Source organism: Mrakia frigida (assembly GCF_051309035.1).
Source record: "Mrakia frigida strain ATCC 22029 unplaced genomic scaffold BDY24scaffold_8, whole genome shotgun sequence".
NCBI lineage: Eukaryota > Fungi > Basidiomycota > Tremellomycetes > Cystofilobasidiales > Mrakiaceae > Mrakia > Mrakia frigida.
In genome coordinates this window covers 513,601-528,554 of record NW_027481273.1, presented here as the reverse complement: position 1 = coordinate 528,554, position 14,954 = coordinate 513,601, and the positions used below count along the sequence as shown (strand labels likewise).

Genomic DNA, 14,954 nt, shown 5'->3' with positions numbered 1-14,954 from the left:
GCCTGATCGAGAGGCTTTGTTGTTGATGTCTGAGGTTTGGTTCTTCAGCGATTCACAGATTCCGAAGATGAAGTAGTTAGAGAGTCGAGAAGGAGAAGGAAGGAAAGCTCGAGCTCACCAAAAGTCATTCGACTCTGCTTCCTCCCTTTCCTCCTCCAAACCGTCACCATCTACAGAGACTCGTTCACGATGTCCTCCACTCTCCTCTCCTCGACCGTGATCCCCCTTCTTCTCTCTCTCCCTCCTCTCTACCTCATCTACACGCTCCTCTTCCCTCCCATTCCAGCTCGCTTCTCTTCGAGGAACCCTCCTCCTTCCTCTCACCACGACGGCTACACCTGGCTTCCTCTCAAAGCTCAGGAGTCCCTTCTTCTCAAGGACTACACTCCCAGGACCCTGGAACCTTTCAACGGAACTGATGGCAAGAGGATCCTGCTGGCGTTGAAGGGAACGGTGTTCGATGTCAGTCAGGGAGCTCAGTTTTATGGACCTGGTCAGTCCTCTTTCGCCCTTCATTTGACGAGATCAAGGGTTCGAAGCTGATGAGATTACGTTGGGCCATAGATGGACCCTACGGAAACTTCGCTGGAAGGGATGCTAGCCGAGGAATGGCGAAGCAGAGCTTTGACGCTGGTGAGTTCGTCGTCGGACGAGGAGGTTGAGCTCGAGCTCCACCTCTCTCGCTCCTTCTTCTTGTCACGATGCGACTGGATCGCTGAATCTTCCCTCTCTGGCCTTGGCTACGTATTCAGAAATGCTCACTCCCGTGGATCAACCTCTGGATACGCTCGCCGATCTCGACAAGGGAGAGATGTGCGTTCCATCTCCTCGTTCTCGACTCGGCCTCCTCCTTCTTCTACCTGAGCTGACACGTATGTTCGCCCTTCCTCGCTTCGTTCTTCAGTGAGAATATGAATGGTGAGCTTCAGCCCCCTCTCGCTTTCGTCCCCTCCTTAGCTCGAGCTGATTCTCGTTCTCGTCCTCGTCCTTCTCTCCTCCGATCCAGGCTGGATGGAACACTTCACCAACAAATACGTCGTCTGCGGTCGCTTGGTCGAGAACGAGTCGTCTTAGATCAGCTTGAGTTTTACTCGGCCTATCCCGATGCACACTTGCGACCTGAATCGCTTCTTCGTCGACGAGCTTCGCAAAGGAGAAGAAGTCGCGACGCGTCGAATCGAGAGACGCTCAGAAGTCGAGAACGATAGAGAAACGGGCGATCATATGAGATAGTATACACGCTAACTAGCTAACCCTATCGTTTCCAACGTACGCAGGAGGTACCTCCTCAACAACGCGACCTCCATCTTGGTGAAAGATCACCTCGTCTCCTGGAATTGGCGCAGGCAACGACGACGCTGACGCTCCGTGTCCGGATCTCAACTGGGCAAGAAGCGTTTTGTAGGGCGAAGAGGAGTCGGAAGCTGAGGACGCAGTTGGAGTGCCTCCGGAAAGAGGAGGAGACGAGGGGGAGGGGGAAGAGGGACCGTCGACGTGACGCGACGCGCCGTCGTGCTTGACCTTTCGGGGATTCGGCAGAGAAGAAGAGGCGGAGGTGGGGGAGGGGTACTTGGAAGATGTAAAGTGGGTAGGAGATTAGGTCAGCAAGCAGTAAGTGACGAAGAAAAGCGGGACACTCAGTGCTCACGACGTATGGCTCGACGAGGGGAAGAGCTGCAGCGGGATCTCCAGGGATTGAAGAGTCGTATCTGCAAAATCAAAATGAGGCCGACGATGATCGACGGTGGTCAGCCGTCGACTGATTCCCTGGGTGAGAAGAAGGAGGGAAAGCGAACTGAAAAGGAACGTGAATCGAGCGACTCACTTTCCAAATTCGTCCTCGTCTATCAACAGTCCGCTCGTTCTCAATGCAGACTTCTTCCTAGATCTTTTAACGAGCATGAAGATCCCGGCGAGAGTGATGACGATCACTCCTCCAGCGGCACCGACGATGGCTCTTTCAAGAAAACAAGACGACGCAACGCGCGCGACACGACATGGATGAGCTTCTGTGCTCCCTCGGACTGAAGAAGGTTGATGCTTCCCTCGAAGAAGCTCACCCAATGTTGATCGATGGTATCGAGCTCGTTTCGGAGGAGGGAGGAGATGACGCTGAAGCTAGAGCCATTTCTGCTGTTGAAAAGAAAAAAGCCGTCGACGACAAAGTCTCCGCCGCGACGGAACTCGTCGACGAAGAGCTAGAATCCACGAAAGAAGAGAAGATAAAGTCGTCAGGGTCAACAAAAACGGAACACACTTCCTACAATGGGGGAAGAACTTGCTAGCAGCTTGTGTTGCCCGACGGGTTGGCGAGGACGGTCGTCGCATTCGCTTGGATTTGCACGCCTGTGTTGTCGTAGACGGACATGTGTCTGCCAAAAGATGGAAGCGAAAAATTGGGAGGAACATAAGTCAGCGTTTGAAAGCCTACTCATGCGATTGCGAGGAGAAAGAAGAAAAAACGCGTGCATGATGGTGCCGGGTGGCTCGTTGACTTCGAAAGCAAAGCTCATAGAGGTAATGCTGTGTTCAATAGGGATTCTTCCCCAATCAGGAAGCTAGATTGAGCGGGAAAAGGTGATGAACGAAATCAGAGAAAAAACGGGCGAGGAGGAAACCGCGTCGAAAAGGATGTTGCTAATCAGCCCTCGAGTCCCTCGACGCAGAACGGAGGTTAAAACCTACGTCTGTATATCCTACTGCATTGTTGTGTACGGCCTCAAAGCTGTGAAGGGGAAGGGGTAAAATGGAGAGAGAGATTCGGCTCAGAGACTTTTTCAACTGCATCTCGAACATGAGTGAAGAACAAGAGCACGAACTAAGCAGCAAACGGCAAGTTGAGTCCTCCCCGAAGTTGCTGTGGGGTGTTTGGATAGAAGGAGGGATAAGGGAGATAAAGAAGGGGATTAGAGAAAGAAAGATCGAGCGAGGAGCTGCTGAGACTTCGACTCCGGCTTCAGACGAAGAACGTACGATCCAAACAGTCTCGCAGGCCACAGGGATGTATGCGTCGACTGCAGAGTACAGAGAACATGAAGGAGGATAAGAAACCGTCAGACGTACGGCTGAGCTCGTGGAGGTTCAGAACGGGAGGGAAAGAGATGAAGCTCACCTGTCGTCGGGACGTAGTCGTCGCCTCGTTGAGCTCTCACTAGCATCACGCTCAATATAGCGACGAGGAAGAGCGAGAGCATAGCTCAGGAAAGTCTTATGGCTCTGTAGCTGGAAGGAAAGATGAAGGCTGGACGGGAAACAGAAGGAGAAAGCAAGAAGGTCAGCCCCTTCTTCGTCGAACAAGCCGACGCGTCGCTGTTTGCAGTACTCCTTCCTCTTCCCGCCGGCCTTCTTGCAGACGGCAGACATCAAACCTTAGCATAAAGGGCGACTCACGAGGTGAAGATGGAGGAGATATGAAGTTGTCGTGGTTGGGAGGGAAGGAAGGAAGAAGAAGAGGTGTCAACCTCGAAACCCTACGTAGTTCATAAACTTGGCAGCAGATTTCACGACCAGTTTGTCGGACAGCTTCATAGACAGCCGAGGACTAGGTTCTTGAAATATCACTGCTCCTCGCCCAGACCCATGGGAAGTAAGCTCGGATCGGAAGGAAAGATTGCGATCGCAAAAGCAGAGCGTCGAGGCTTCTCGGACTTCTCAGATGAGAAGGCGAGATTCAGAGCCCTCTTGAGAGTACAGCGACAGCTGCAAAGCTCGGCTGAAAGCAAGGGAAGGATAAGATTGAAGAGATGGGGGTGCTAGAGACGAAGGCAGGCAAGCTCACGACGCGTCGACGCTGAAAACAAACGGCCGCCTTTCGAAGCTCAACCTCCTGTGAAATTTGCATGATCCTCTCGAACAATGAAACTTCCTTCGCGAGCTGCTCCCTCCCCGCCCTCCCTATCCCAAGACTGAGCCCTCAGTCCTCCCCAGTGGCGATCTTCGACTCCGTCCTCTGCGCGTACCCCGTCCAACTCTCGTCGTAGATCGAGCTCTCAACTCCAAGTCGGTTCAAGGCGAGCCAGATGGTGGCCTGAAGGATCAACCAAAGAAGCGAGAGGATCAGAACCGAGAGAAGAGAGGACCAAAGTCAACAGCGACGCGAGAAAGAGACGTACAGCAGTCATTCCGGACCCACACGACGCGATGACAGGCTTCTTCCCAGCAAACACAGCATCCGCATCCTTCCCAAAGACCTCATTCAACTTGTGCTTCAACTGAGGAACCCCAAACCCCAACCAAGCAGTAAGGTCAGCGTTCCGTGTCGTCCGTTCTCGTCTCTTCTCTTCTAACTCACCTCCTCATCCTCCAGCAACCTTCCCTCCTTCACCAACTCAGAGAAAGGCAAACTCTTCGATCCAGGAATATGACCGGAGGGCAGCCCAGGCCTTGGCTCAGGTGCCTCTCCGGTGAATCGAGGGTGAGCTCTCGCGTCGAGGACCAAGGAGGAGGAGGAAGAGTCGGAAGAGGAGGTTGCTCGGAGGGAGTTGGAGACGATGAACTCGTAAGGGAGAGTGGCGTTGGGAGTGACGGATTCGGGGGTGGGGTAGTTTTCGGGCTGCGAAGAAGGATAGGAAGAAAAGAAGAAGAGGGGGAGGAAGGAGAACAGGTGAGCTCGACTGGACGACAGGAAGGGAGGGGAGGAGAGAAAGGTCACCTTGAAAGGCGAAGGCTGACCGTGCTCAAGCTCGAATCCCTCAGCCTTCCATCGAGGAAGACCTCCCTGGAGAACGGAGACGTTTGGGTGTCCGAAGGTAGAGAAGGTGAAGGCGGCTCGAGGAGCGGAGAACATTCCGGCGGTGTCGTAAAGGACGAGAGGATTCTCGCTGGAGATACCGAGACGAGCTAGAATGCAAGTGAGAGTGAGGATTAGCTTCTGCTTTATGAGATGAAGGAAAGTAAAAAGAGCGCACAAACTGCTCGAGCGAAGAGCTCCGACGAGGGAAGCATATGTTTGAGTCCGAGAGGATGAGAGCTGGCGACCTCGTCGAGATCGAAGAAGCGAGCTCGAGGGATTCGCTCCTTGATGTAGTTTTCGAGTCCAGAGACAGGAGATCCTGGCACTGTGGGAGGGATGGCCAGAAGAGAAATCGAATCAGCAAGAGGGAAGGAAAGAGAGCGGAGGGAAGGAAGGAGAGTTGGAGGAAAGATGGGAGCTCACTGTGCCATGAAGCGTCGATGATTGATACAGTCTTGGGGAGAGCCGCGAGCTGAGTTGGGCTGATGAGAGAGATCCTAGGAGCCATGGTTGAGAGCGAGAGAAGGAAGAGGGGAAGGGTTGGGAAGAGGGTGAGAGTTGGGAGGGAAGGAGATGGCCGGGCTGAATCGAGATGAGCTCGTCAGAGCAGAGACGGCCGTTTCTGCCTCGTAAGTCATTTTCGGGTCTACTTTTGCTGTATTCCAAACATTTGAGCGCGTATCTCAGTGAAACTGAGGTTCCGATGGTGCGTGGAGAGCAAGATGAGGGAAGACCGATAGATGGTGAGCTCAAACCTTCGAGCTCGAGGCCTCCTTCCTCTTCTCCTCCTCAACCTTCAGCCAACCTCCAATCTTATCTAAAGATGAGACCTTCTCTATCGATAGGAACCACTCCGTCCAACATTCCTCCTCTTCCTCCTCAAAAATCTCCCAACTCTGCTCTCAGCACGAACAAACCTTTCCCTCCTCCTCCTCTTCCTTCCTTTGGAGACTTCGACCCTCGCCCTCGCTCTTCCTCCCTCTCCGACAATGCTGGAACTTCAAAACCACTACCGCCCATCACTCATCGCTTCGTAGACGAGCCTGTTGGACGAGCTTCCTTGGATAGCAGGAGGCCTTCCCAGCCAACGGCTTCCTCGTCGAATCGACTCGGACGCACCCCTCTCCTCACCTCCTCCTCCTCAACGAGATCTCCTTCCGTCTCGGATCAGTCAAGGTCTCAGTCCCCTCTTCCACCACCACCGGGATCCCCTCATAGACCTCAACCCCAACTTTGGTCAGGTTCCTCGTCGTCTTCGTCCAACTACCCCAACGTAGCGAGGAGCAACGCTTCCTTCGTTTCCACGTCGAACACGATGAGGTCGGCAGCTCTGAATCCTTATGATGCGAAGCTCGTCAACGCTTCGTTCGCTACCCTACCACCTCTCCCGACAGCACCGAGTGCGCTCAATCCTCATCCTACACCAGACCCGTCTATGACGTCGAATCAGCAGGTCTATCCTCACCCATCGCATCGTGAGCTCGACCCATCCTCCTCCCTCCGATGTCAAAGCTCTCACTGACTCCTCCCTGATCTGATATCTGCAGCCACGTCGGCTCTCTCAACTCTCTTTCTGCATAGTGAGTTTATGTCGCAAACGATCTGAGTCGAGCGAGCTCGATGTCCTTCCGACTCGACGCGTCTCCCTCCTTCTCCCACCGTTGATCTCCGTCCTCAGTCTCTAACGGAACGTTCTTTTATGCTGATCTCTTCCTTCTCATTCCCCTTTTCCTCTCTCAATCAGTCCTCCCGCTCTTCAACGGCTCACCTCTTCACTCCCCTCTCGAAGACCTCAACTCCCTCGTCGCGACCCACATCAAATCCACCCTCTCTCGCCTTCCAAACAACCCGTCTCGAGCATTCGACGTCCTTACCAACGACCTCAGGGAACTCATCGCAAGCGGGATGCTCACCCTCGACCAGAAGGTTCAGAATGTGGAGGACGAGAAGTTGGTCGCCAGGATCGTCTCAACTTGGACCTTCTTCTTCTCAGCAGTCGTTCCGTACATCGAAGGAGTCTTCCTTCCCTTGGGGTCCGTCAGTAGAGGGAAAACATCAGGATCGATGGGATCAAGCAGCACGAGCGCGTCGATTTCAGGTCCTTCGTCCTTTCCAACCTCTCCCGACCCTTCCTCCTCCTCGTCGGCCAACCGGTCACCACTTCGAGAGCCTCCTTCCTCCAACTCCATCGACGTGCGACTTCATCTCCTCACCTCCTTCCTCCTCTCAATCCTTCGACCTCTCTTCCCACGCCTCATCCCTCTCGTCGCTCCTCCTCCCTCCATCTCCAACTCGCCGGACCCAAACCCTCCTCCAACTCCAGAACACCTCGGCAAGCTTCAGCAAATGGTCCTCATCCTCATGACTCAAGCGGATCCAGAAGTCGTCGGGAAACCTGGAGAGACGGGAGAAGGATACCTGAGGGATGGGTTGGAGGGTCTTTATCGAGCGGTTGGACGAGCGAGGGAAGGAGGAGGTGAAGAGGGAGGAGCGGGAGGCGCTACGAGGTCGAGTGGCGGACCCGAGAAGATGGACCGAAGAGGAGGTTGGATAGCGGGGAAACACCGTCGTCGTCCTACCATCTCCGACTTCCAGCAGCACCCGTCCTTCGACTCGACGACTTCGGCGACGCCAACGGAAACAAACAACTCGAGCTCTATGCTTCGGATGCCGTCCAACTACTCCTCCACCTCCGAATCCAACCCTAACGCCAACAATCGGCTACCACCTCGAGCTCTACAAGCTCTCCCACGTCACCTTCAACCTTCCGCTTCTTCCGTCTCCACCACCGCGTCGACCTCCTCCCTCTTCTCCCTCCCTTCCCAAACCAACAATTCGTCAACCTCCACCGCGACTCTCACAGCAACGCAGCAGCCCTCGAACTTCTCATCGCAGGCTCAATCTCAGTACAGCTTCCAGTCTTCACTTGGAGGAGGAGCGACGCCGACAGGTCGAGGAGGAGGAGGAGGAGGACAAGATCGAGGAGAGAGGGAAGAGGACGTGTACTTGGATTCGCTGAGGAGTCCTGAGTTGAAAAGTCCTGGCGGGAGTAGTGGAGGGTCCGGAGGAGATAGAAGGCATAGCAGTCCTGTTTTCTGAGTGTTGAACGGAAGACGGAGAGAGGGAGGGGAGACGCTGTGTGTTCGTTTGCTTAGTTTTGGTGTCGTTTCGTCCGCGTGGTATAGCTTTCAGCCACATTTGGGTTCAGTTCAGTTTGACGTGTTCTCTCTTATGTCGTTACGATCTTTCCTACATGAGAGGAGGGAGAGGAAGAGAAGGGGAGGCATCGAAAAATCGTGAATGAGCAACCAAGAGCAAGACAGAGAAAAACAGAACCAAAGCGAGCGAAACTCTTTTAGGAGCGGTAGTACAACGTATAGTAGGGCGGAGCCTGACGGAATGAACGGAAAAATAAACCAATGGGGAGGAAAGAAAAGGGCAAAGGAAAGAAGGTCGAGGAGGATGGACGGTTCTGAACTATCTACCAAGCCGCTGAGTTGAGCTGAGAAGGATCAAGTAGGAAGTTCCAGGCGTTTCCTCCAACCATGGGATCGAGCCTGACCGAGCAATGAACGAGGAGAGAGTCAGCAACGATACTGGAGAAGGGAGAGGAGAAGGACGAGAGCGACGAAGAGACTGACTCGTGAGGCAAGAAGATCGAGTCGCTTCCAGCAGCTGGGAGACCAAGATCGGTCAAGCTCGAGTCCTGGAAGCAGTTAAAAAGTTGATGAGTACTCGTCAGTATAAGAGACACAGCCGTCGGAGATCCCAGCGGAGACGAGGGAAGAGAAAGAGCCGACTCACTTGAAGCCAAAGCGGGAGATCTGTCGGCGAGAACGCTTCCATGCCTTCGGGCCAAACGAATTCCGGCAGGTCTTGAGTTCCCCAGCCGAAGGGATCAACCGCTCCGTTGCTGGGAGTCGAGCCTCCTGGCAGAAGGAGGTGAGAGAGGGAAGAGTCGGCCGACGCGTCCATTCTCGGTGTCGAAGGAACGGTCATGGCGAATCGACGCTTGAACGAGGTGATCATGAGTCGGAGAGTGATAGCATATCTGAGCGAGATAATGAGAAAGGGTTTCAGCTGAAAGGAAAGACGGAAGGACGAGGGAAAGAGAGAAAGGGAGACGAACCTCTCAGCTGATATCTCGGAGAGAAGACCTGCGAGCTCCTCGACCTGAGCGAGGACCTGGTGGGTGTCGATTTCGGACGGGAAGAGGATGGCGACTTTGAGGAGGTAGCAGGCGGCGAAGGTGCCCTAAAAACAAAGACGGTCGGAGAAAGAGGAAGCAAAGGGTCAGTTGACGTCGAGGTGAGGCTTCGTTTCGACGCGACGCAAACGTACCATGACCATCGACTCGTGAACGGCAAACTTCAGCGCAGATCTGAACTGCTGAGCTCGCAAGTAAACGTCCAAGCAACGCATTGCAGCCTCCTTGGCCTCGAAAGCAATCTCTCTCTGCTCGTACGGCACTGAAGGCAAAGACAACACCGAAGAGAAACGAAGAGGTCAGTGGCGGAAAGCTCGAGAGCAGAACAAAAACAAGACGAACTTCGATCCCAACTCGCTCCCCTCAACGCAACACATACGACCCAGAGCTTGGCGTAGTGAAGTTCAACGAGCAGCATCTTCCTCAGCACCGAGTCTTCGGCGTAGGTTTTGGCTTTTATCGAATCCCACTCGGAGAACCACGAGTCGAGGTCGGCGTAGACTCGACGAATGTAGGCCAAGGTGTGGTGATCGACCTTCCCTTTGAGAGGTTGAAGGTGGTCGTAGACTCGAGCTGTGGGATGAAGAAAGCGGAAATGTGTCAGTAGGTATGGTGCTAAGAGAATAAATTTAGGAAGCAGAGGAGGAGGAGAAGGAGAGGAGACGAAGCGAGCTCACTTTTGAGGATGATGAGTTCGAGTTGGCTGACGAGCCGAACGTCCGTACTCGAGCTCATTCGGTGGGTACTGTTAAGGAAGAAGATGGAGGATATTACAGCAAGGAATGGGGCGAAAAAGAGTGGAAGACGCGTCGACGAACAGGAGGAATCGGGCATGACTGACGCTCTCGTCGTCTCGAAGCAGGATGGGTCGTCCTGTGGATAGGGACATGAGACGATCGAACCAGAAGAGACAGAGCCAAATCCGAGAAGAAACCACTGCAGACCAGACGGATCGTCGTCAACTCTCTTGTGAGGCGTCGAAGAAGAGAGGGAAAGAAGAGACTCACCCAGATCACGTTCGTCCTCTTCGGACCTGGGAACCTCTCCATCGGCAGGACCGTTGTGAAGTTTTTCGAGCTGAGGTGAAATCAAACGGAGGAGTCAGTTCGATGAACTGTACTGCTCGCAACTCGAAGACTCACAGCTCGATGCAGTCCAATATCCAGGCCCATCCTCAGCGCGTGTCCCGAAGGCAACCATCCGTTCTGAGAATGAGTAGCGAGCAGCAACGTCGCTTGAACAGCCTCCTTCCGCACCACGGGTCCGAACAAACAACTTCTCGCGATTCCCTGAGCTTCCTCGAAGCATTTTTGAAAGGTTGGACCGGGAGGACCTGATCCAGCTCGAACCTTCGCAGCGATGGCGAGCATCCCGTCGAAGGCTGAGTAGAGGGAAAAGGATACGAAAGAAGCGGCGGTCAGTTGAGCTCGAGGAGGCGAGGGAGACGGGGAGTTCAAGAGAAGGCGACGAACTGAAGGGTGATCGTTCTCGAATCGATTCCATTGTGTCGTACGTCGGATCGAAGAGAGGGACGAAGAGATGGGATCCAGAGAAGAAGCTGAGAGTGTAGGGGGATTAAAGTCAGGGTGGGGAAGAGAAGAAGCAGAAATGGAAGGAGGGGAACGGACGTGTTGTACAAATCTCTCGCTTCCTGCTCTGAGACGAGGCCCTTCGTAACGACGTCAGGGAAAGCATTCCGAGGCGGCGGTTCAGCTCGTTTCCGCTTCTTCATTCGTAGAGCTCTAAATGAGACGAGAGGTGGATCGTCAGCGGCGAAGATCTCAGGTCGGACGAGAGACGAAGACGAACCGAGGAGGACTGAGAGCACCTGAAGCAGCTTCGGCAGCAGCGTTGGCGAGACCTTCGAGAGCGAGAGACGGAGCCATGAGAGAGGCACGAGGTAGAGTATCCTCCGATTCATCTGATTTCGAGCAAGAAAGGGAGACGATCAGTTGAAGGCTGGAGAGAAAGAGAGGTGAAGCGAGACGCGTCTCACCCTCGGACGAGACGGCGGTGGAGGGAATGATCCCGTAGACAGCGAACCTGCAAAATAGAAGAAGAAGGGTGTCAGATGTGCAGCCGAAGGGAAATAGAAACAGCGAGCTTCAACTCACTTGTGAGTCGGCGGAGGAGCAAAACCAGGCAATGGAGGAAAGCTCTTCTCCCCACCTCTCCCTTCTTTCCCTCCCTCCCTGTCAATCCTTTCGAATCGCCTCTTCGAAGACCTCTCCCTCTCCGGAGACTCTTGAACTCCTCCTGCCACTCCTGCTTCAGCGCCCTCGACTTGAAACCTGATCCCAACACCTCCGTTGCTTCCACTCCCACTGGCAACGACAGCTCCTCGATCGTCCATTCCTCCTCCTCCTCCTCCTCCTCCTCCCCCTCCTCCTCCTCCAGAATTCGTCCCATCTCTCGGCGACGGCCAATGAGAGAACATCGTCGAAGGAGCCTCTGTACTCGTTGACAGATCCGATCGTCCAGCCGGCCAATCCTGACGCGACGACGAAGACGTTCGAACTCCTCGGTCGTAGGCTGCCGAGGAAGGGGACGTGGTCGAGGGATTGGGAGAGGTAGCTAGAGCTGGGATGTTCATCCCCATCCAAGCTTGAGTGTTGGGAGATGGAGCGTCCTGAGGGTGTTGCATGGCTGGGAGACCGAGGGAGGGGAGAGGGAACTGGTGTTGGTTGAGGGTTGTAGGGAGAGGGAAAGGAGGTTGACCGAGAGAGGATTGGTTGTAGGATTCTAAGATGGGAGGAAGTTGATGCTGCTGATAGCTGGATTGTTGAAGATGGGTTTGAGGAGTGAGAGCAGCGAGGATTTGAGAGAGAGTGTTTTGCATGTCGCCGCTGAAAGATCGAAACGAGAGCGAAGGGAGGGTCAGACGGATGGCAGTCTTGTGGAAAGTCGAGAAAGGACTGACTGAGCTGCGGTCATTCTGGTGAGTTCGCTCTCTAGACGGTTGACTCGTCTGGTAGGAAAGACAAGAGGAGGGAACGAAGAAGGAGCCGGTCAGCGATGCGACTTGAGCTCGTTTCGCGTCCCTTCTTTGCTTCGAAGCGAACTCACTCCTCCCCATGAGAACTGTCTCCGTTGTTTCCGTTGGTGCTTTTAGGAACCTTGGGTGCAGGTTTCTCGAAGACGCATGCTAGGCCTGCGTTCTGGCAACGACGACAAGGAGACTGCAGAAAACGAGAGAACGGAGAATGGTCGGAGTCTCCAGAGTCAGCATGCGAGCTCGTTTTGTTGCTCGAGAGGAAGGTTTTGAAGACGTACATCTCCTTCGCAACGATTCTTTCCCTGAAACGATAGAAGAGGAGGATGCGATCAGAACTCGATGTGAGAAACGAAGGGAAGGAAGGAGGAAAGGAGTAGCGAAGGAGGGGAGAGAGAAGGAAGGAAGATGGAAGCTCACTCTTCGACAAGCTACACAAGCTCGAGCACCTCGTCTGTTGGGAAGAGCAAAGCGAGGTTGGAGAAAGAGAGAAGGAAGGAGAGGAAAGGTGAGCTTCGATTCTTCCCCAGGGACCAAGCAAGATAGATGAGATGAAGAAGGAGGAGGTCCTCACCGTTCTGTTGAAGGCACATCGTCGATGGGGAGGGAGAAGGAAACAGTAGGAGGCATCCGAATCAGTTCAAGTCGCTCCTCTAGCCTTGGGCCTTTTCAGATATCCTTTTCAGAGGAGGGAAAAGAGGAGAGAGACCGGTAGAGGTGGAGGAACCCAGAGAAGGCAGAGAACGAAACGTCGGACTCACTCAACGGTGCGGTAGGGGCCGCTGGGCCGTTAGAAGGGGGTTGAGTATTAGGATCCGCTTGAGAGTAGCGAGCGTCCGAGTAGGACGAAGAGGTTGGAGAGTGTGACATCCCGCGAGGCCAGAGAAGAAAGGAGAGGGAGAGAGGGAGAGAGAGGTCGTCGTTGTGGAGAGGGAAGGAGAGAGGAGGAGCGGTTTGTGCTTCCCGAGATCTTCCCCCTCGTGATGCTGAGAAGTCGCGACTATCTTTTCGCTTTGATCTCCTGTTCGAGAAGATCAAGCTAGCAGAGATCAATCTTTTCAATCTTTCTCGCTACCAAAGGTGAGGAGTGAAAATCTGCACAGGAGAAGCACTTTTGTCGCTCTCGATAGCCGGAGGAGATCCGAGTCAGAATGGTCCTTTTCCTTTGAGCTTGATAGGCTGGTTTTCAGGACCCATCTAGAAGTCGTGACTCGAAAACCCTCTAGCTTCTGCTCCCGCGCTCTTTCGTGGCTTCTCAAGCGAGGGAATCTCGTTGAGGGAGCGCGTCGCGTCGTCAACCATGCTCGCCCTCCCTCTTCTTCCTCGATGCTCACCTCCTGGGGATACCCTCAGCGGATCTGCTACAGAACCTCCAAACCCAAATCTGTATGATTCGAATTGGTCTAAAAGACTAGACCGCGAAGACAAGATCCGGCACCATAGAGACGCGTCGAAAGTCAACGACACGGGCATTTTCCCTCCTCTGCTTTCCGTGTTCCCTACTTACCTCAGCAACCAACAACGCGACACTATCTACCTGCTGCCACTGCTTCAAAAGTACTCCTGAGGATCGGCTGAAGAACAGCTCCTGCTGGAATCGTGCGACGCGTTCTCGTTCTCCGTCGCTGGATTGATCGTCCTCTCGTTCACACTGCCTGTTCTAAAGTATGTACAGACACTCAGAGCATATAAAGCTAGGCTCAGCTACTGTATGAAGTCATTATCCGTTCACGGGGTCGTCGTCCGTTTGATGTTGAAGCCCAAACGGCTCAAAGAAAAGACGTCTCGAGTGCTGCCTTTACGCTTCTTTCTAAAGCTGCGATCCGGAGAAGTCCTCGTGGAAGCTCTAAAATCCGTCTTCCGAATTCTCCGCCGACGGTCTGGTTTCGGAGCGAGACGTTCTGGCTGTGGACGAGCAGAGGATCGAGACCGTCCACTCTCGCCATCTTCTTCCTCAGCTTTTTCTCTCCAAACCAGATCTTGATCTTATCTCAATCGGCTCCCGCAGTCCCCGTTCGAGATCCGTACGAATCTTCTTCGTCCTCCTTCAGCCGTCTTGACGCAGCGCAGTCTCGAGCTTGGTTGTTTGTGAGAAGGAACTTCCGAAGCTCACCTCTCCCTCCTTCCTCTCCCTCTCGCTGACGTGAAGCTCTTCTTCGCTCCGAGAAGAGGTTCAAGCAGGCGCCCGAAGGATCATGACGGGGTCTCGGAAGAATCGCTTCTTCTGGCTTTGAAAGAAGCTTCCAAGTAGTAACAGCTCTCGAGGGTCGGATCCTCCCTCCTTCCCTCCCTCCCGTCGTTCTCGACGCTCGCCATCCTCGGTCAACTCTCCCAAACCGTCCTCCCTTCGCTCGCCCGCCGACCACTCCTAGACTCTAGCATCGTCAGCATCTTCAGGATGAATCAAGAACATCGGTACATAGAACGCTGGAGACGTCTCCCCATTCGTCTTTTCCCGCCCTTCCTCGCGTTTTCTCCTCGTCAACCTGTTCCTTTCCAAGGGGGGCAAAGCTTGGAGAAAGGAGGAGACGATGTGGGAGAGGCGAGGGGAGAAGCTTGGATTGCTGGTGGGGTTGGGGAGGGGTTCTGACCCAGTGCTGTTTTGACAGGTCGATTTTTTGTTCCCTTCCCTCCTTCCTCTCCTTCTCCTTCTCCCCTGGTTCTCAATCGAAGCTCGAGACACTTTCAACTCTTCTTCAAGAACCCTTCCCCAAATCTGATCTTCATCGGAAAAGATTTGCGTCCCTGATGAGAGTCGAACGGTGTTTCAATCGAGTTGGATTGGTCGGCCGTCGGTCTCGCGTTGGCCCAAGCTTCGGTTCCCCTCCTTGTTCCTCGCCTTCCCCAAGAGCTTCCTCCACCGGATCCCCCCTCTTTATTGCGGTAAGTGCCAACGCTGACCTCATCGAATGCGGCAAAGGAATTCTCAAGGCTTCAGAATCCCCGAGGAGTCCTCGTCTTCCTCCCTCTTTTTCTTCCTGTCTCCCTCCAAACTTCCACACCCTCCCCTTCCCCCCTCCTTC

The 14,954-nt window shown here is 54.1% G+C and overlaps 5 protein-coding genes across 5 annotated transcripts; 2 read left to right on the top strand and 3 right to left on the bottom strand.

The window, feature by feature from the left end:
* Positions 1–101: 101 nt before the first annotated feature.
* Positions 102–1,257, top strand: BDY24DRAFT_382870 (cytochrome b5-like heme/steroid binding domain-containing protein). The gene is made up of 5 exons (XM_076639577.1): positions 102–493; positions 565–633; positions 753–813; positions 905–918; positions 1,007–1,257. The coding sequence occupies exons 1-5, from the start codon at positions 190–192 to the stop codon at positions 1,072–1,074; spliced, it is 516 nt and encodes a 171-aa protein (XP_076498576.1). The 5' UTR covers positions 102–189; the 3' UTR covers positions 1,075–1,257.
* Positions 1,246–2,128, bottom strand: BDY24DRAFT_413549 (uncharacterized protein; the record flags this gene model as incomplete). The annotated part of the gene is made up of 4 exons (XM_076643201.1): positions 1,246–1,569; positions 1,649–1,709; positions 1,826–1,957; positions 2,061–2,128. 4 exons carry the CDS (start codon positions 2,126–2,128, stop codon positions 1,246–1,248), a joined length of 585 nt encoding a protein of 194 aa, XP_076498575.1.
* A 1,696-nt stretch (positions 2,129–3,824) lies between these two features.
* On the bottom strand, positions 3,825–5,373 carry TUM1 (thiosulfate sulfurtransferase). The gene is made up of 6 exons (XM_076639576.1): positions 5,156–5,373; positions 4,908–5,057; positions 4,652–4,839; positions 4,292–4,552; positions 4,113–4,211; positions 3,825–4,027 (listed from the first exon to the last, which is right to left on the bottom strand). Exons 1-6 carry the CDS (start codon positions 5,238–5,240, stop codon positions 3,914–3,916), a joined length of 897 nt encoding a protein of 298 aa, XP_076498574.1. The 5' UTR covers positions 5,241–5,373; the 3' UTR covers positions 3,825–3,913.
* Positions 5,374–6,463: 1,090 nt separating this feature from the next.
* On the top strand, positions 6,464–6,733 carry BDY24DRAFT_324364 (HbrB-like protein; the record flags this gene model as incomplete). The annotated part of the gene is made up of 1 exon (XM_076637051.1): positions 6,464–6,733. A coding segment is annotated over one exon (270 nt), but the record flags the coding sequence as incomplete, so codon positions are not given.
* Positions 6,734–8,009: 1,276 nt separating this feature from the next.
* Positions 8,010–11,363, bottom strand: BDY24DRAFT_382854 (fungal specific transcription factor domain-containing protein). The gene is made up of 14 exons (XM_076639575.1): positions 11,054–11,363; positions 10,936–10,982; positions 10,749–10,860; positions 10,568–10,681; positions 10,412–10,497; positions 10,082–10,320; positions 9,947–10,016; positions 9,758–9,875; positions 9,617–9,684; positions 9,282–9,512; positions 9,074–9,201; positions 8,862–8,986; positions 8,537–8,783; positions 8,010–8,438 (listed from the first exon to the last, which is right to left on the bottom strand). The coding sequence occupies exons 1-14, from the start codon at positions 11,290–11,292 to the stop codon at positions 8,214–8,216; spliced, it is 2,049 nt and encodes a 682-aa protein (XP_076498572.1). The 5' UTR covers positions 11,293–11,363; the 3' UTR covers positions 8,010–8,213.
* Between the last annotated feature and the right edge of the window lie 3,591 nt (positions 11,364–14,954).